The sequence below is a fragment of the Lepidochelys kempii genome, chromosome 2 (assembly GCF_965140285.1).
Source record: "Lepidochelys kempii isolate rLepKem1 chromosome 2, rLepKem1.hap1, whole genome shotgun sequence".
Classification (NCBI taxonomy): Eukaryota; Metazoa; Chordata; order Testudines; family Cheloniidae; genus Lepidochelys; species Lepidochelys kempii.
In genome coordinates, this window is record NC_136381.1 from 235,629,399 (window position 1) to 235,650,337 (window position 20,939).

Consider the following 20,939-nt stretch of genomic DNA (forward strand, 5'->3'; position numbering starts at 1 on the left):
TCTTCATTGTGTCATCTGCTACATGGGTCACTCCCACTGCCACCTCTGAATCTGTCATAGCCTTCCCACCTAAATCCTGTTAATCTGGGAAACACAAACCACACCAAAACACCACCACCCACAGCAAAACCAAACCCCACACAAGCACCACAAGACAAACTCCGCTTTCAAACTCCCACTCAAACTCCCCTGTTTACAGCTCTGTTTGCTAGCTCCTGTGCTGCTGCAGCTGTCTGTGCTGCTGCCTGACTGGCTGCTACCTTTATAGGACCCCTAGTCAGTGAAGCCCCGCCCCCTAATCAGGGCTCAGCTTCTCTTCCAGCACAAAGCCCCTACAAGCCTCTACACATACAAATGGCGTCCACCCACCATGAAACAGAGGAAGCGTCTGTGACTGAAATATGGAAATAAGCGTCCTTCAAATCGAGGGTGCCGTACCAGTCTCCTGGATCTGAGGAGGGGAGGATGGAGGGTGGGGAGACTATGAGAAAAAGACAGTTATCTCAAACACCACCACTTATGGAAAAAGTGTGTTGCTCATGTCCATTCCATATTAGATGTGTGTGCTCGCCACATGCACTGGTGCCAGAAGTTTTTCCCTCAGCAGTATCCATAGGGGACTGGCTCCGGCACCCCCTGGAGTGGCGCCCGCATGGAGCGGTATAAGTGGCACAGCTGGCTCCCCACACACTCAGTTCCTTCTTACTGGAAACTCTGACAGGGGGGAAAGAGGGCGGGTCATGGAATGGACATGAGCAACACACCTCGAAGAACACCAGTTATGGAAAAAGTAACTGTCTTTTCTTCGAGTGCTTGCTCACATCCATTCCATATTAGGTGACGCCCAAGCAGTACCCCTGGAGGGTAGAAGTTCACGGTCACATAGATTGCAACACAGCTTTGCCGAACCAAGTGTCGTCCCTGGCCTGCTAAGTGATGGCATTATGAGCACTAAACGTGTGGACAAAGAACCACATTGTGGCTCTACAGATGTCCTGGATAGGGATGTGCACCAGGAAGGCTGCTGAAGATGCCTGAGCTGTCATCGAGTAGGCTCTGACAACTGGCAGTGGCTGAACCTCCGCCAAGTCGTAACAGGTCCTTATGCATGAGATGATCCAATTGGAAATCCTCTGTGAGGACACCAGATGACCCTTCATCCCATCCGCTGTAGTGATGAAGAGTTGAGTCGATTTACGGAAAGGCTTTGAACGCTCTAAGTAAAAAGCCAAGGCCCTCCCGATGTCCAGGGCGTGAAGACGCCTGTCTTCACTGGTGTTGTCCAGTTTGGGACAGAACACCGGCAGGAAGATGTCCTGGTTCATATGGAAAGTGGAGACCACCTTTGGCAGGAAGGCCGGGTGGGGACTCAACTGAACCTTATCTTTATAGAAGACCATGTACGGCGGTTCTGAGGTCAAGGCTTTAATTTCCGAGACCCGTCTCGCCGACATCACCATCATCAGGAATGAGAACTTTCATGACAGATGGGAAAGGCAGCAGGAACTCAGTGGTTCAAAGGGCAGGCCAGTGAGCCTATAGATGACCGAGCTAAGATCCCACTGCAGGACGGGAGCCCACACCTGTGGGAAGAGTTTCTCCAACCCTCTCAAGAATCTGACCGTCATGTCATGGGAGAACACAATCTGTCCTTGGATCGGCGGGTGAAAAGTGGAGATGGCCGCAAGATGCACTCTAATGGAAGTGTGCACCAGGCCCTGGTTCCTCAAACAGAGCAGGTAGTCCAGGAAAAGCCTGTATGAAGGAAAGCAAGGGAGAGATACCCCATTCGGACACCCAGGGGGAAAACTTCAGCCAGGTAAGTCAGTGTAGTTGAGGGCTTTCTACTTTCCAGGAGGACCTGTTGGACTCCTTCCGAACAGGTCCACTCCTCGGGGTTCAGCCACACAGCATCCATGCCAAGAGGTGGAGGGACCTGAGGTTGGGGTGTAAGAGCTGACCGCTGAGCCTGCCTCTCCAGTCCTTAGGCAGGACTGCTTCGGGCAGGCGAATGCTGGCAGGACATCCCTCTCGATGGGGATTGGTACCGCTGAGGTGGAGACACATGCACAGGTCCCAACACTGGTTTTCCCTGAGACCGAGGTACCGCGGGAGCGTCAGGATCTCTTGAGCTGCTTGAAGAGCTTCAGGTGTCGACGGCATCTGAAGTTGGCTAGGGTCTGCACCGCTATCTGGGGTCACAGGCCATTTGAAGAGATCCCTTGTTGCCACCGTACCCTCCTCCACCAAGGTGCATAATTCTGGGGCCTAATCTTGGGGGAGGGACTCTGAACTTTCAGAGGGAGTCCCATAAGTTAAAATTGTAACTGCCCAAGAGAGCCTTGTGGTTCGCCACCTGGAATTGCATGCTGGCTGTCGAATAAATTTCCCTCCTGAAAAGGTCCAGTCTTTTGGCCTCTATTCTTGGGGTTGACCTGGTGTGCCCCTGCTTGTCCTATCATTGGCCACAGAAATGATCAGTGAGCCTGGAGGTGGATGGGTATAAAAAGGTACTCAAACCCTTTGGCCAGGACAAAGCACTTTTTTTCCGCTGTTTTGGAGGTGGGAGGGATGAACGACAGGGTTTGCCAGAGGGCCTTGGCAATTTTGAGGACCCTGTCATGCACTGGTAGTGTGGCAGTGATAGAGACTGAGGACGTTGAACAAGGTGTCCACCTACTTGGCCATCTCCTCCACCTCTAGGCCCAAGTTCTCGGCCACTCATCGAAGCAGGGCCATAAGTGCAGGTCTTCTTTAAAATTGTCCAGCGGGCTGGCCCTCGAGGATCCTGTGACTGCCTCATCTGTGGATGAGGACAACAACTGAAACACCGGGGGGCATCATCCCCCATGGGGGAAGCGCGTTTTGGGGTGGACACTGGCTACTCTAACTCGACCTCTGAGCCTGGTGCTGCCGGTGCCGTCAACACTGCTCTGAGGTGGTGGCCGATGAGTGGCGTGAAGGGTGTATTGCCATCACAGGTATGCCCCAGGAACTCCAATAGGGCCACTGTGCTGGCCACTGGCCGTGCTGCCAAGGTGGCGGTGTAGAAGTCAATGCAGCCTCCGGTGCCCAATTGTGCCAGTGATGCCTTGGTGAGGAGCTAATCTACCCTTCCATGCCGGAGGAAGCCCTTTCTGGTGACCACGGTGGAGCCGTTGATGCCTGCATTTGTCAGCTGACCATCGTTGCTGGAGACCGGTGCTGGGGCCCCGGGGACCGGTACCATGACGGAGATCGTTCCCATAGAGCAGGTGATGGGGACCCGTACCAAGACAACCGGCGGGAGGGTGAATGGTGCCGGTAACATGGAGGCTGGCGCCTCTCCCTAGGTGATCCGCATTGCACTACATCACTCAATGCCTGTGATCTAGTGCAAGCCCCGAAGATCTGAGCTGCAAAGCCAGAGATCTGCGGCGCAAAGTCGGAGAGCGCTGCCTTGGCTCAGGACATCAGCGGCATTCAACTGCCTCTGGGGGGTCTTGGCAGCTGGCTTGCCCTCGTAGGGGGCACACGTGGTACCAGCAGCTCTTGTAAAGGCCTCTGTTCTCTAGGTGCCAGGAGAGCTTGGGAAGGCATCAATCTTGCCACAAGACTGGTTCCCCTACTGCTTCTGGGATTCAGCGGTAGATCCTTTGGGGGGACTAAGGGCACCGACTAGGGAGGCATGTCCATGTGGCTCCGGTGTGGATGGGTGGCCCGAACTGAGTCCTTTGCCCAATACCCCATAGCCTTTCTTGCCTGGTGCCAGGGAACCATGTTTCTTGGTCTGCTTTCTGGGGACTGGTGAAGGAGAATGCTGCCAGGCAGAGCCCGGTGCTGGGGGTATGCTATGCACTGAGACCAACGTACTAGGAGTAGAGTCCAGCCGGGATGGCTCAGAAGCCAGGTGGAGAGCAGCCTCCATGAGGAGGGCCCTCAAACGGATGTTGCACTCTTTCTGGGTTGAAAGTTTTTACACACGACACTTGTCTTTCACATGTGATTCCCCCAAGGCCTTGAGGCAACTGCAGTGGGGGGGTCACTAACAGGGATAGGCCCGTTGCAGTCCAAGCTGGGTTTAAACACCTGAGACAGGGGCATTCCCTGCCTGGGGCGAAGTCCCCATTGGGACTCTAACTTCTAACTACACTTGACAAGTGCTTAACACTAACTACTATAAACAAACAATTTACAAGGCCCTAAGGCTCAAAGTCAGGAGAGATGAAACCGCTAGCCCTTGCTGTGTAAGGAAAAGGCGCTCTGGCTAACCACCATAGGCGGTAAGAAGGAACTGAGAGCACGTAGGGCTGGCAGCGCCTGATATACCAACGCATGAGTGTGGAACTCAAGGGGGCATCACAGCCAACCCTATGGATACCACTAAGGCAAAAATATCCAATGACTCTGCATGTGGGAATACGCACACCTAGAATGGAATTGTCATGAGCAAGCACTCGAAGAACCACCACTTTTCTAGTCTTAGGGCTAGAAACAGCTGAAGAGGTGTGGCTTGCACTATGTGACTTAATTATGCTAATGGCAAAGTTTTCAAAAGCGTCCAAGTCTCATTTTCAGAAATGACTTAGGAGCCCAAGTCTCACTGAAAATCAATGGAACTCAGGCTTCTAAGTGCTTAAGTCACTTTTGAAAATGGGACTTGGATGCTTTTGAAAAATTTTACCCTTAGACAGATGCAGTATCAATTGCTAAAACTCAGTCATATGCACAGTGTTTGGTTCCCCTCAAAGATACAGGTAAGTGAGGCTGTACTAGCTCTATAATTCTCCTGATGTAATCCTGTCCTCTTATTCAGAGGTTTCTGGAGAAATAATGCTGTTTAAGATCCTGAAGGTTACTCATCACTATCTCTCCAGAAAAATGCGACTGCAGTTTTAGTATATAATACTGTCTGAGAACGATAGCCCGTATAAAGGAAAACTTGTTTGGGGAACAAAACGGAATTCCTTCTCGGAGTTCAGGCGCACATGTTCAAACCTGAGTGCTCAGTCACTTAAATTAGCGGTCTGACTTTCAGCAGTGCTGTGCACCAACAACTCCCTTTAAAAACGCTGGCCTGAGACTTTACCAGTTGGAGATCAATTATTGATATACGCTTACAGTTGCAGCTCACTCATCTGTGAAATTTAATACGTTGGCACCTCAGAAAGAGCTCAGCAGAGTTTAATTTCTTGCTCTGGGAAAAATAATACCTTTTCCCACCCAAAATAATGCGTTTTCCTTTCGGTACTTTAAATCCATGGGGCAAGAAAATCCTCTAACATTATAAAAGGTTTTACAGAAAAATTTCGTTTTCTTAACAATAGTTTAAAAATGGTTCTACCTAGTCATTTGCAGGTCAACCGGGGAGGGAAAGACTAGTGCTAGATAAGAATCTTCTGAAGCAAGGCATAAGCTTAGTAGAGCTTAGCTGTGAGAAGCACAACACTGGTGTAGTCTATTGCTGCTGTCACTACAGACAGTTGCAGGAAAAGAGCCAAGACTTACCTCAAAGAAGACTTCAATACAGATCTTCAAGGGCCTGAAAAAACCACCCCTGAGTGACATAAGTTGCATCGACTTAAAGCAGTGTCTACACTGCACTATGTTGGCAGGAGATGCTCTCCCATCAACAGAACATGTCTTGACCAGATGTGCTACATCAGCGCAGTTGCGCTGATGTAACATGGTAGTGAAGACAAGCCCACAGACGGTCAGTGATTCTAAATACAGCTCAAAAAAATAGTTAATGCTTGTTTGCATCTGTATGTTCACGTATCCGAAGAAATGGGCTAAAGCAACTCTTATGTCCTGAACATTTGGCCTTCTACAATGTTAATTTTTTATAGGTTTAGCCAACAATAATGTATGTAGTATACACACCTTTAGTGAGCAGCTTCCTTTCTGACTCCTCCTTGGGAGAGTGAGGACTTTGGGTCCTTTGTTCTGTTTTAGTGCCAAGAAATGTTTGCCTGATACTGAGACTCTGGCGAGGTGTTTTGGGGGAGGGCTCTGTTTTGCTGCTGGAAGAACTGAAATAAGGCATTACTTGGTACAGAGAAGCTAGGAACCAGGCAAAAAAAACAACCTGCCAGCTGCATATAGACTGCTTACCTCATCATTGTGCTATATTCTTTAATCCTCCGGCTAATTAGGTCCCTACTAGTGACACCAGTATCCTGTAAAATCAATCAAGATCTACTTCATAATCCTAGTTTTGATAATACCATTGCAAAAGCTTATCTAACCACCTTTAGAATACACACAACTATTCCCATAATCAGATAACATACACTGGGTAGTTGTCAAGTTCAATTCCAGTACAGCTAAAATGTAATGGATATTCTTTGGAACAGACACTATATTCAAATATATTTCAAAAGAAAAAATAAGGACATTGTTTGAAAGATTAAAGAAAAGCTGCGGTGATCAGTTATAAGTAACTGCTATGATAGGTGTTTTCAAAGAAGTGCAGAGGATTTAGCCACAGATTTTCAATAAGCTGCCATTTTAATAGAAGATGTGTGACTATATTCCGGACACTGTTCTGAAAAATCTCAATCTATACACATACAATACCTCCATACCCACATATGTGGCACTGAAAGTTCTACAATTTATCATATGGCTGGCTACTTAACAAATGCTTTTAACCACCTCACCAAAATTCTGCTTATAATCCACCTTCCCTAGGCAAACTATTCTAAAACGGAATAGAATGGAATTACAAACAGCTGTAATTAAAAAGCATCATGGAAGCACTTTTTTTCCCCAGAACAAAAATGTAAACCTATCAAAAATACATATAAAAAATGTTTTACAAATTCAATATGTATAGAAACAGATATCAACATTTATATAGAATATGCATGTGTGCATATGCATACAACATGCTCTGTCTTCTAATATGTTTATTGTAATTTATTTAAATGAATATGAAAGTTACAAAACAGTTTTTTGAAATACCTGTCATTGTTTCACTATGTAACTATTTAATGGTGCAAAGTATCTAAGTGAAAACTGTTCCTTTCTGTTAGTCTTTAAGGAGCCACTGGACTCCTTTTTGTTTTTGTGGATACAGACTAACACGGCTACCCCTCGATACTTGTTCCTAAACTGCTACTTCCCAACAGGAGTCTGTTGGGACAGAATAGGCCAGAAATTACTGCTTCCATCTGATTACATTGGATTTTAACAGGTATTGTACAGTGTAACTTAAAATATATTTGTAGTTAAATTAACAGTGATTTTTAAACAACAACATTTTAGTGGGCAAAACTTATTTTACGACTTCTAAAGTTAAGTATAGATTAACTAAACATCAGATTATTAAAATGCCAGCTTTTTACTAGCTCAATTACTTTATGGGATATTTAAACTTCAAAGACAGATTAAGAATTTATTCTTCTATGTAAATAGATGTAGTTATATGGGTATCTAATTTCACTGCAGTTTTTCATTTACTCCCTAATGCATATTTCAATTTAGTGTCAACCAGAAACAGAAAAATATATTTGTCCTATTATATATAAAAAAGTCTAATGATTAAAAGAAAATACAACAGAAGAAAACAGCATGTAAGATTGTACATGAGATATTATATAGCTACCTTATCATTGAGGTTGCTATTGTCTTGTATAGCCTTAATCCATGCTAACATGTCATCTCGGTCTTCAGCCTGAAACAGATACTCGCAGTCTGATGTGGTAAGCCGAAATACATTTTTCCTCTTGGTTTCACTGTATGAGATATCTATCAAACACGCATTGATACTGATAGGTTGTTCTTCTTCAGATGGAGTTGTCTGCTCTTTTTTATCCTTGTATAAATAAAGTGAATGACCTCGAAGAACAACATACATTTGTTTCCATGGCCGAATGCTGCCACCAACTCGCTGGAAAATATGAACCAGTTTGTTTGTGCGTATAGCCCGTTATTGTTACCTAGTTATAAGCCACATATAAAACTTTTAGAACACAATGATTGAACACAGGGTGGCACAGAACACTCAACTTTTGTATAATAAATGTACTAGTCACTGACCGCTTTGCATCAAGGGAAAGGGCAAATTTCTCAACTGTCCCTCCTACCTGAACGTATAATAATGTGTGTGTGCGCAAATGTGACAGTAGCAAAAGGATCAGAAATTTTAAGGGATGGTTACAGAATTAGCAGGCATTATAACCAAGATTTTCAAGTGACTGGGTGCCCCATTTATGTCACCTTCGAAAGGCTTGACTGTAAGAAGCGCTGAGCCACCTCCCTTCCCCTCTGAACATCAGGCTCTTTCATCTTTGAAAATCTTGGCCTATGAATTTCCAGCAGGTCCATGAGGTTTGTTCAACTTCAAAATGATGTAAATACAAATCTGTCCCCCTGTTAGCATAAGAAAAATCTGCACTCCCAGCTTTCCAGCAGTTGATTATTTGCACTAAATAACTAGGTCTGAGATGTGAAATTACTCACTATTGCTCTGAATTTAAACCAACAGAAATGAGGGCAGCTAAGAATATAATCTATGAAAGAACATGTAGAAGTTGCTCGATTAAAGCTAAATGTTTAATGTCACTTTTGCTAGTGCCCATTACATAATGTTTTACTGCACACAAGGAACATCTCTTGCCTACAGCTTGACTTTTCTTACCCTCAGTTGTGGCAGTTGTATTTTTTATATTTATCTTTTATATATGTTAGAAAGCACAATACCTTTCCCTTGTCTGAAACAAGCTGTCGAAAATAGAGCCATCCTTCCTTGGAGGCATCACCAAAGACCTCTGAAGAGGAATCTTTTCTGGATCCAGAGTCTTCTAAAGATTTTTGGCTGTCTGGGACCTAAAGAAAAATAAGAGTCAGAATATCAAGAGGTCCTCTAAATAGATTTTTCAGTAGAAGTCTATATTTAGGTAATTTCCCCCTCTTTTCTCCACCCTCCCCCATCTCTGTGTGAAGGTTTCCTCAGTGTATGGTGCAAGGAAATACTTATCAGGCTATGAAGGTTTCTACTATTTCATTAGTACAAAATGATCAACTGTGAATTCACACACTATTCAAGCCTATGTAATTCTTGAGACATTTCACCTTTATTTTTTGATATTTTTGTCTTTGCGTGCATCATATATTATTGCTCAGATGTGAGATGCTGCAGAAAATGAAAAAAAGCCTTTTGTTCAGCTATAAAACAAGTCTAATGCATTTTAAAGTACCTTTAAAAAAAAAATAGAGAAACTGAAGAGGAGCAGTTCACATTTATTAACTTATCACAGTATGGTGCCTTTTAGGAAAAAATATATCTGGCATCAAAATCATTTTAAAATGATCTGATAGGTAAACAAATTGCCATGAATTTCACATGTGATCCAGCACAAAAACTCATATTAGCAAACATAACTCTTATAATATTGTTAAATATGTTACTAACCTTGATTCCCTTTAAACTAGATACATGTTTAATAGACCTGTTGGGAGAGAGAAGTAGGTATTATCAATGAACAGTCTGTATACTTTTTAATAGAAAAAGTGCATATGCCTGTTCGCGCTCACACAGATTTGTTCAGGACTTACAATTTCCCGTCTTCTCTATAGTCATCCAATCCTTCATCATAAGACTTGGATCTCTCAGTTTTTGCAGGAGATTGACCATCCAATATAGTAGGCCTGATAGATTCTGCAAGTCAATCAAAATGATCAAACACTAATCAGCTTCAATGACATTTTATGTTTTGACTGTTTGAAGCAATAAAACTTTATAAGCTGCCATATCTTCCCTGCAAAGAAAACAAAATTTTAAAAGAAAAAAGTTTTGTTTATAAACAAAAAAAAAAACAAAAAAAAACCAACAACTTACCATGGTCATGGGATAGCTGACGTCGAATTAAAGGAACTGAAGATGTGGGACTGGGAGGAACTGTTGTTATAGTGGGAGCTTGAGAGGCAGATGCAGAAATGACAGCAGAAGCAGGAATGTGTGCAATATCATGGTCAATACTAGGGCTACTTGGCTCATCTACAAGGCAATATATAATATATTAGAATGTTAAACGCTTCAGTAAAAAGCTCAGACTAAATAGCAGGCTGAACTTGCCTCTTCATTAGAATATCAGAAACTAATATCTTAAACATCCAGCCTTTCAAACATTATGAATCCAGTTAATTCACATGGTTAAAACAAACATTTTTATTAAGGAAATTTGGTGCCATACCCCATGGACATACTAACATTAGTTACATATTTGGTATAAGTCTAAAGAATGTTCATACAACTGTCACAATAGAATTTCTATGTTTAAATGGTATGCTGTTTAAACAGCATGCTGTTGGTCAGAAAACTATACTTCTAAATTCAGTTGCTGATATGTAAGAAGGCTAAACGCAAGAGAAATGGAATACAATATTCACTGCATTAAACTGTATGCATAAAACCTCAATAAATAGTTATTAATCTTTAAACAAAAATCACAAAAAAAGCTCAAACAGCAATGTTTGAAATGGCAACATACTTAAAAGACAGCCAAACCCCCATTTAAAAAAAATTGGAAGGAATTAAGCAATTGCTCATACATCATAAGCTGCTAGTACTACCTACCAATTATACCTTCCACTAATTGCTCATATAAACAATTGCCGTCTGTACGTGTCTAACTCCTCACAGTCTCAAAAGCAATGAGGGTCATCACGCAGTAATCCAAAAAAGCTGAAGCATTTCCATGATTTTTATATATTTCTTACAAGATGAAAAGTGTTGAAAAATCAACCACAACAGATTTTTCAAAGTGACAGAATATAAACATCTCCTAAAATACACTAGGAACACTAGGAAAATACTTCTTATTCTAGTACAGAAGTACAGGAGAAAGATGGAGAACCAGATCATGCACATGTTGCTGAACTGTACTGCTATAATTAATATGTATGTATTCTATGTGCCATGAATTTTAATATGCAGAGCTTCTGAAAAGCCTGTTGAAATCAGTGAACATTCATAAACAGAGGTTTATTCTTTGCTTTGTGTGAACACAACTGCCTGCATTGCGCTTTTCAAATGGTCACTAACAGTTCTGTTCAAAACCGTCAGCTTGTACCATCACAGTTTGGTTGCACACTTACATTTTTTAAATGGTAGAAAAGTCTATTACAAGTTTTGTAATTTTATACAGCCCTCTGCTCTATGTCACCAATGGTATGTCAGGTGAAAACTGAAGCAATGTCTTCAACTAAAAGGCTGACGTCCATTGTAACAAGCTGTTCTGTTCTACTAAGGTAAAAGGCAGAAGCAGAACTTGCCAATGCAATCTAAAATTCTGTAATTACAACACATTTTGAAGTAAAAGATATTCTCCTTAAAAGTAATATTTATCTAACTAATTTCAAAGTTCTACCTACTTCCACAGCAGCAATTAGAGATATTAATAAATTACTTCTCTATTGTAGTTGTGGGGGGGGGGGGAGAAACCTAGTAATTACATTTTTATTTTCAGAACTACAGCAGTCCCTCATGGTCCTATTTTCTTCTTTTTCACTGTTCTTTGATCAACCTTTTCAACAGCAAATCCTGAAAAATCCCATACTCTAATTTGGACTAAAAGATACACACACTTTGAAATGAACAATTCCAACACTGCTTCATTTAACTGGTTCTTAACATGTAAATTGGGAGTGCTCAGTTTGCAGCTTTTTTTTATTTTTATACCACAGACTTCAGCCAGAATGCAATAATCCCTGTTACAACAGGCTAGAAACGCTGGCATTTGGAATAAATCCACACAAGCTGCAAATACTGGAGTGTTACTTGATATTCAGGATGATACATGATTTCCCACAGTATGTGCTATTTAACCCATGACCTAGGTTGAAGAGAAACACTTCACAAGCCACAAAGCCCTTGAGATGGCAGCAAAGACTCATACTTCTCTGATTTTCATACTAATTCAACTTTCTTTACAATTTACTTTTTTACTAACCTTAAAAGGCTCAAACACCCAATTCAAGGGGCGACGAAATACTACCACGAGAAATAATTTTACGTTATTTTATAAAAATAAATCTTAAAAACTAAAACTAAGCAACAGAATTTTTAAAAATGGGAACATCTGTAATCTTTGGAAGTGCAGTGTGAAGCAATCAGTTGATCCACTCAGCCTCCAATGAAAGTATTACTAATTTAGTCCAAGATGTTCACAGCAGAACTCTTGCACTTGTTTTTACTGTGGCTACTTTATAAAGTTGTGGCTGATGAAGTCAATAGATGGAGTGGTGGCAGAAAGGGCAAAATATGTGAAGAGAACGAAGAAAGGAAATTTTTCAAATACAAAATTACCATTTGTTTACCTACTTTTTCAGGATTCATGGAAATTTTGCAATTATATAAATACAGGGTATACGATATAAAGCTGTCCTCTCCACTGGTCTAAGAACAATCTTATGGGATATCTGACTGCATTCTACTTGTTACTTACAGTACTAAACAATACTGCTGGCATTTATTTTACCACTGTAGTATTTCTGTATGTCACTTCACACAGAGTAGTGACACATTCTTGGGAGATTTTTGTGGTGTTATTAAATGCATCTGCATGCCCCTATGCACAAAGTGAGAAAACAATAGGTGGGAATCATAGAACAATAGGGTCAGGAGGGATCGGAAGGGCATCTAGTCTAACTCATGCCAAGATGCAGGATTTGGTGTATCTAAACCATCCAAGACAGATGGCTATCCAGCCTCTTTTTGAAAAATGTCAGTGAAAGAGCTTCCACAACCTCCCTAAGGCAGTCTGTTCCTTTGTCCTTCTGTTCTTACAAGTTAGGAGGTTTAATCTAAATCTACCAAGCTGTAGTTTGAACCCAATGCTTCTTGTTCTGCCCTGTGGCAAGAGAATAATTTTTCTCCATCTTTCTTATGACAGCCTTTCAAATATTTGAAGACTGCTATCATGTCCCCCCTTAATTGCCTCTTTTCCAAACAATTTCTTCAGCCTTTGCTCATATGGCTTGCATTCCCTCTCTTTGATCATTGTTGACGCTCGCTTCTAGATCCATTTTCTCTACATCCTTTTTATACAGTGGTGACCAAAACTGGACACCGTAACCCAGCTGAGCCTAGCTAGCACCGACTTGAGTGGTACCATCACCTCCTGTGACTTGCGTGCTATGCCTCTGTTAATGCAACCTAAAAATGCATTTTTTTTATTTTGTTTTGCAACAGCATTGCACTGTTGACTCATGCAGAGGTTGTGATCCACCACCACCCAGATCCTTTTCAGCAGTGCTGTTGCCAAACCTTTTCTTCCAAGTGTAGCACCTTACATTTGTCTTTGTTGAATTTTATGTTTTCTATAGCCCAGTTCTCCAATTTATCAAGATCCCTTTGAATTTCAGCTCTAACCTCCAAAGTGTTTGCAATACCCCCTTAGCTTTGTGTCATCTGCAAATTTGATCAATATGCTCTGTATTCCTATATTCAGTGCATTAGTAACAATGTTGACCACCACCCAGCCAGAACAGATCCCTGTGGAATCCCACCTGAGACCTCCCTCCAATCTGACATCATTCAATCGAACTCTTTGTTTGTGTTGTTTAAGGAGATCTGAAGAAACTCACAAACCTCAATTGTTTGACAAAAATCATTTTACTGTATGTTTGGAAGGTGTTGCTATAGTCTCGTGCAGTGTTTCTCAACCCTTCCCAACTACTGTACCCCTTTCACAAGTCTGAAGCCCAAGCCCCGCCACCTGGGGCTGAAGCATATAACTCAGCTTTGTCGGCCCCCCCGTGTCCCTAGGCAATTGCCTTGCTTGCCATCCGGAGCACTGGAGCAAGGGAGTAGAGGGGTGTAATGCACCTCTTTAATCCCTGGCACCATTGTGCAGTACCACTGCTTCCTGTGGGGGGGGGCAGGAAGTAGGCACCACAGAGCTGTTAACTCTCCTCCTTGTGCAGACAGGTTGGGCCCGGGAGAAGGGAAAGCACTGCTTCTGCCTCCACAACGTGCCTGGGGCCATAATTACACCAGTATGGTCAGATCTGTTTCAGTTTACTCTCTCCCAGGAGAAACAAGGAGACTTTGGGACAGAGATTTGTGTTGTTGTTAGGTATGTGTACAGTGCCTTGCATAACAGGCCCTGATTGGGACTTCTAGATGCTACCACAATACAAAAACAAATTCCTAACATGGTGGAGGGAGGGACATTTTATAATTAGCCTTTTTTTCTTATGGTGGTTTAACTCTTTCCCCATTGGGGCTTACAAGTGGAGAAGACATGTGGGAAGAAGGAAAACAGGGTTGTAGTACAGCTAGGGTCACACCAATGATCCATCTAGCTCAGTATCCCATCTTCCGAAAATGACCAATACCAGGTACTTCATAGGGAATGAACAGAACAGACAATCATTGAGTAATCCATCCTCTATTGTCCGCTCACAGCTTCTGGCAAACATTGCATGATGTTGTATCCCTGCCCATCCTGGCTAATAGCCATTGATGGCCCTATCCTCCATGAGTTTTGGCCTTCACAACATCCCCTGGCAACGAGTTCCACAGGGTGACTATGCATTGAGAGGGGAAGTACTTTCTTTCATTTGTTTTGAACCTCCTGCCTATTAATTTCATTCAGTGACCCCCTACTTCTTGTGTTATGTGAAGGAGTAAATAATATTTCCTTATTCACTTTCTCCACACCAGTCAAGATTTTATAGACCTCTATCATATCCCCTCCTAGTCGTCTCTTTTCCCAACGGAGAAGTTCCAGTGTTTTTAATTTTTCCTCATATGGAAGCTGTTCCATACCCTTAAATCATTTTTGTTGCTCTTCTTTCTACCTTTTCCAATTCTAAAATATCTTTTTCGAGATGGGGTGACCAGATCTCCACGCAGTATTCAAAGTGCAGGCATACTATGGATTTATATAGAGGAATTCTGGTATTTTCTGTCTTATTTATCCCGTTCCTAACATTGTTAGATTTTTTTGACTGCCACTGCACACTGAGTGGCTGTTTTCAGAGAACTATCCATGACTCCAAGATCTCTTTCTTGAGTGGCAACAGCTAATTTAGACCCCATCATTTGGTATGTAGTATAGTTGGAATTATGCTTTCCCAACGTGCATTACTTTCCATTTATCAGCATTGAATTTCATCTGCCATTTTGTTGCCCAATCATCCAGTTTTGTGAGATTCCCTTGTAACTCTTCGTAGTCTACTTTGGACTTCTTTCTCTTGAATAGTTTTGAATCATCCGCAAATTTTGCCACCTCATTGTTTACCCCTTTTTCCAGATCATATAAATATGTTGAACAGTACCGGTCCCAGTACAGACCACAGGGGGACACCACTATTTACCTCTCTCCATTCTGAAAACAAACCATTTATTCCTACTCTTTGTTTGCTTTCCTTCAACCAATTACTGACCCATGAGAGGACTTTCCGTTTTATCCCATGATTGCTTACTTTGTTTAAGAGCCTTTGGTGAGGGACCTTGTCAAAAACTTTCTGAAAGTCTAAGTAGATTACATTCAGTGGATCCTCCTTGTCCACAAGTTTGCTGACCCCCTCAAAGAATTTTAATAAATTGGTGAGGTATGATTTCCCTTTACAAAAGCCATGTTTGACTCTTTCCTAACAAATGATCTCTGTAACATGATGTACTACCATATCCTGCAGAAAATGTAAAAAAAGGAACAACAAAATAACTAAGAAAAACAAAGATTTGATAAAGATCCCGGTGTCCGTCATGACATTTGGGGGTGAAGTACATAGCTACAATATTGTCAGCTTGGAGATCAGAATAAAAATGGTCTGAACTCTTCTCCACAAGAGTGGCATTCCCATTCTCGAATGAGGGAAAAGGGAAGCAAACTATACCTTTCTGGTTAAACAAAAACATATTACTAGATCAGGGCATGAAAAGAATGCCAGCTTTATTGAGAGGAGTAAAATATTTATTCCTTTCTTGCAGCAATTTATCTGGCACCACTCAAATGAAATGGGGAAGGGTAATTAGGAGAAATATTTATTTTTAAAAAGCAATGTTTTTGTTTCAAAAACTTCATTAAAAAGTTGTTTATAGGAAACAGGAAAATCTGTAATATGCAAACTCTTGTCTCTTTAAAAATAATGGTGCGAACATTACTCATTTATTCCAACATCTAATCAAAATGGCCTTCCTTACTTCCCGACCAAAGCTAAAAATGGCATCACTTATTCAAATAAGCTGTGTACTGTCCATTCATCTTGTTTTCTAAGACAGACAAAATTAAACTACTTTTAGACATTTACAGTACTTAAGTAATCTCATTTGTAGCAAACTGTGTATAGCCCTAATTACTTTATCGTATTTTAAAGTTTATCCCCAAGGCAAACAGGCTTTTAAGTCAGCCTATATCAAAATCTTCCCATTGTTATGAAGTTGTCAGGTAACCACTCTCTCTTTTGTCTTTTCTTTTAAGCTACAGTGAAGTGACAGTCTAGCTTAATACCTTAATGTAGATTTTATCTAAACCCCACAAACTGTTTTTAAGTAAAAAAGGATGTAGAGTAGGAAAAAATCTCAAATAAGTTGATAGTGACAATCTTGTTAACATTAATTAATTTTAAAGCTTTCCTGTCCCCCCAGTCCCCCACACCCTCACCTCCAGCCCCTCTTTTGGTAAAGGATCAGAAGGCTGGGGAAAAATAGGCTCAAAATGTTTTCCCTCCTTTAACAAAGTGCTTTTCTTCTTATCTTTTTATCTTTTTAAGTATTTTTCTCAGACCTGAAATCACCCCCACCACACATACTCTTATTTTTCTCTCTGTGCACAGAGCTACCCCTTCAGTTTCAGCTTTGCTGCAGCTGTTACTGGTAAGCAGCTCCTTGCAGAGCCTGTGGAAGGGTGTGCATCATCAGCATAACCATGAAAATGCCTGCACACAAAGTGCTGTCAAATGCACAAAGCAAACAAACGTGAGTAATTAAAAAAAAATCTTCTCTCTTTCAGTTACAGTAATGTCAGTGGTTACTTATAACAGTAAGTACAAATGGGATTTCCATTTGACAGTATCCTTTTAAGCACTTACAGATAACTGGTCAAACCTACCTGATTAAAAAATTAAAACCAGTCTCCTTATTTAAAAACAAAATATGACTAAAGTCTATTTTACGTTACTGTCTGCCCAGTGACATAAAAGAGGTAAGACTGAGAAAATGAATCAGCAAGCAAACTAGACTACAATGATTGACAAACTGTATGTTGAAACAGCAGCTATTCTTGTTAAACATGTTTCAACAAGAAACATGACAAGCATATTTGATTTTTTAAAATAAAATTGCACTGTCTTACATTACAAAAACCTTTATACAAAGGAAAGGTGCTCTGTAAGTGTTGTGTACATACACACGGGTGCAATACAATTTAAACCAGAGATTCAAAACCTACAAAAGGTCAGAACAATTATACTTGTCCAATTCAATTAACTGTCTCGGTACCCAGTGTTAATTAACAAATTATTATTTATATTACAATAGCACCTGGAAACTCAACTGAGATCAGGGACCTGTTGTGCGAGGCAATGGAAATACAAAAAGTAAATGACAGTACCTGCCAAAGAGCTGACAGCCTCAAGGACTGACCCTGTAAAGATTTACATGTGAGTTTAACTTTATACACAGATGAGACAAAGGGTGGTAGAAAGGGAGTATAATTATCTCCATGTTACAGATGGGGAACTGATGCACAGATATTAATTGATTTGCCCAAGATTACACAAGCATCATTTGGCAGAGCCAGGAACTGAACTCAGATTCTCTAAAAACTCTGACTGAGGTTAGCAAAAATTCTAGTCTGAGAGTATGTCTACACTGCAGTTAAAAACCAACAGCTGGCCTATGCCAGATGACTCAGGCTAAGGGGCTGTTTTTAATTGATGTGAAGACTTCAGGCTCAGGCTGCAGCCCGAGCTGTGTGACTCTCCCACCTTGCAGGATTCTAGAGTCTGGACTTCAGCCTGAGAGCAAACGTCTACAGGACAATTAGACAGCCCCTTAACCTGAGCCTGAGTCGGGCAGCACAGGCCTGCAGTGCAATGTAGACATACCCATAAAGGGCTGTCTGTGACCACCCCTGCACAAGTAAACATGGTGGAGATAGCCTTGCTCCCTAACACTCCCTAACTGGCTTTCCCCGGGGGGGAAGTAGGGAAGGCTACCGTCACGCACTGGCACATGATGTTAGGAGGACTGGGCCATTGTGAGGCAGCAGCAAGAAGCCATTCACCCTGTGAGAGAGTAGAGTAGGGTCAACTCTGGCTTGCGCAACCCTGCTGCATCTGGAGAGAGTGTGCCTGAGTCAGGCACACTTCCAAGAAACTCCTGCTGGGAAAATACAGCTCTATCATTCTCGCCCCACCCCCACAACTATCAGCAAAGCTAACTCTTGCAATTTTATCGTGATTCCTGGAAAATTTGGAGTTAATATTTAACACCCCAGCTGTCCAGAGTTCATTTTACAGTGTGAGAATCTCAGCCTCCATTAAAAGAGAAAGGCTATATCTACACTACAGCGTATGTCAGAATAACTTATGTTCTGCAGGGGTGTGAATAAATCACTCTCCTGAGCGATATAAGTTACATCGACATAAGCGTCGGCGGGGACATCGCTATGTCGGCAGGAGACCTTCTCCTGCTGACATTGCTTCTGCCACTCACAGGGGCTTGACTACTTAAGCCAATGGGAGAGCCCTCTGCCATCAGCTTAGAGCAGCTACATTAGAGAGCTTACAGTGGGACAGCTGTATCAGTGCAGCTGCACTGCTCTAAACCCTCTGTTGTAGCTGTGCCCAAAGTCTCCAGCCCTCATGGTTGCAAAGAAAAGCTCCAAAGCACGAACCCTAATACCAGACAGCAAATTAAAAGAACCCCACTATTATTATTTTTAGCAATTTCATGCCAATCATTTTTGCAGCCTGGTTTATGGTTTGAGCACTTGGAGTTGGCAATATGAGATGCACTGTCCTAGGGATGGGGGTTCCACAACCACCGCTCCCAAGAGGAGGAGGCAGGTGGTGGTGGTCGGGGACTCTCTCCTCAGGGGGACCGAGTCATCTATCTGCTTCCCCGACCCGGGAAAACTGAGAAGTCTGCTGCTTGCCAGGAGCTAGGATTCACAATGTGACAGAGAGACTGCAGAGACTCATATAGCTCTCGGATAGCTACCCCTTCCTGTTTCTCCATGTGGGCACCAATGATACTGTGAAGAATGACCTTGAGCGGATCACTGCGGACTATTTGGCTCTGGGAAGGAGGATAAAGGAGTTTAAGGCACAAGTGGTGCTCTCCATCCTCCCTGTGGAAGGAAATGGCCTGGGTAGAGACCGTCAAATTGTGGAAGTCTACGAATGGCTATGCAGGTGGTGTCGGAGAGAAGGCTTTGGATTCTTTGTCCATGGGATGGTGTTCCAAGAAGAAGGAGTGCTAGGCAGATATGGGCTCCACCTAACGAAGAGAAGGAAGAGCATCTTCGCAAGCAGGCTGGCTAACTTAGTGAAGAGGGCTTTAAACTAGGTTCACCGGAGGAAGGAGGAGACCAAAGCCCTGAGGAAGCGGGATACAATGAGGAAGCACGAGCAGGAGAGCGTGAAAGGGGAGGGTTCCTGCCTCATAGTAAGAAAGCAGGACAAACAGCAAGTTATCTCAAGTGCCTATATAGAAATGGAAGAAGCCTGGGAAACAAGCAGGGAGAAGTGGAAGTCCTGGCACAGTCAAGGAATTATGATGTGATTGGAATAACAGAGACTTGGTGGGATAACTCACATGACTGGAGTACTGTCATGGATGGATATAAACTGTTCAGGAAGGATAGGCAGGGCAGAAAAGGTGGGGGAGTTGCACTGTATGTAAGAGAGCAGTATGCCTGCTCAGAGCTCTGGTATGAAATTGCAGAAAAACCTGAGTCTCTCTGGATTAAGTTTAGAAGTGTGAGCAACAAGGGTGATGTCCTGGTGGGAGTCTGCTCTAGACCACCAGACCAGGGGGATAAGGTGGACAAGGCTTTCTTCTAGCAACTAAGGGAAGTTACTAGATCACAGGCCCTGGTTCTTATGGGAGACTTCAATCACCCTGATATCTGCTGGGAGAGCAATACAGCGGTGCACAGACAATCCAGGAAGTTTTTGGAAAGGGTAGGGGACAATTTCCTGGTGCAAGTGCTGGAGGAACCAACTAGGGGCAGAGCTCTTCTTGACATGTTGCTCACAAATAGGGAAAAATTAGTAGGGGAAGCAAAAGTGGATGGGAACCTGGGAGGCAGTGACCATGAGATGGTCAAGTTCAGGATCCTGACACAGGGAAGAAAGAGCAGCAGAATATGGACCTTGGACTTCAGAAAAGCAGACTTTGACAACCTCAGCGAACTGATGGGCAGGATCCCCTGGGAGGCTAATTTGAGGGGGAAAGGAGTCCAGGAGAGCTGGCTGTATTTTAAAGAATCCTTATTGAGGTTATAGGGACAAACCATCCTGATGTGTAGAAAGAATAGTAAATATGGCAGGCGACCAGCTTGGCTTAACAGTGAAATCCTTGCTGATCTTAAACAAAAAAAAGACGCTTACAAGAAGTGGAAGCTTGGACAAATAACCAGGGAAGAGTATAAAAATATTGCTCGGGCATGCAGGAGTGAAATCAGGAAGGCCAAATCACACTTGGAGTTGCAGCTAGGAAGAGATGTTAAGAGTAACAAGAAGGATTTCTTCAGGTATGTTAGCAACAAGAAGAAAGTCAAGGAAAGTGTGGGTCCCTTACTGAATGTGGGAGGCAACCTAGTGACACAGGATGTGGAAAAAGCTAATGTACTCAATGCTTTTTTTGCCTCTGTCTTCACGAACAAGGTTAGCTCCCAGACTGCTGCATTGGGCAGCACAGCATGGGGAGGAGGTGAGCAGCCTTCTGTGAAGAAAGAAGTGGTACGGGACTATTTAGAAAAGCTGGACGAGCACAA

The 20,939-nt window shown here is 42.5% G+C and overlaps 1 protein-coding gene across 5 annotated transcripts in view; it reads right to left on the reverse strand.

Moving 5' to 3' along the window:
- The window catches only part of ARHGAP21 (Rho GTPase activating protein 21), a 200,374-nt gene that overhangs the window by 21,568 nt on the left and 157,867 nt on the right, over window positions 1-20,939 (reverse strand). For all 5 annotated transcript variants that reach the window (XM_078851835.1, XM_078851836.1, XM_073334267.2 and 2 more), the window contains 7 exons: window positions 9,824-9,982; window positions 9,541-9,643; window positions 9,398-9,434; window positions 8,686-8,811; window positions 7,589-7,873; window positions 6,094-6,158; window positions 5,863-6,011 (listed from right to left, as the gene is read on the reverse strand). In XM_078851835.1, the coding sequence (XP_078707961.1) occupies window positions 5,863-6,011; window positions 6,094-6,158; window positions 7,589-7,873; window positions 8,686-8,811; window positions 9,398-9,434; window positions 9,541-9,643; window positions 9,824-9,982 (924 nt within the window). The remainder of the gene's footprint in view (window positions 1-5,862; window positions 6,012-6,093; window positions 6,159-7,588; window positions 7,874-8,685; window positions 8,812-9,397; window positions 9,435-9,540; window positions 9,644-9,823; window positions 9,983-20,939) is intronic.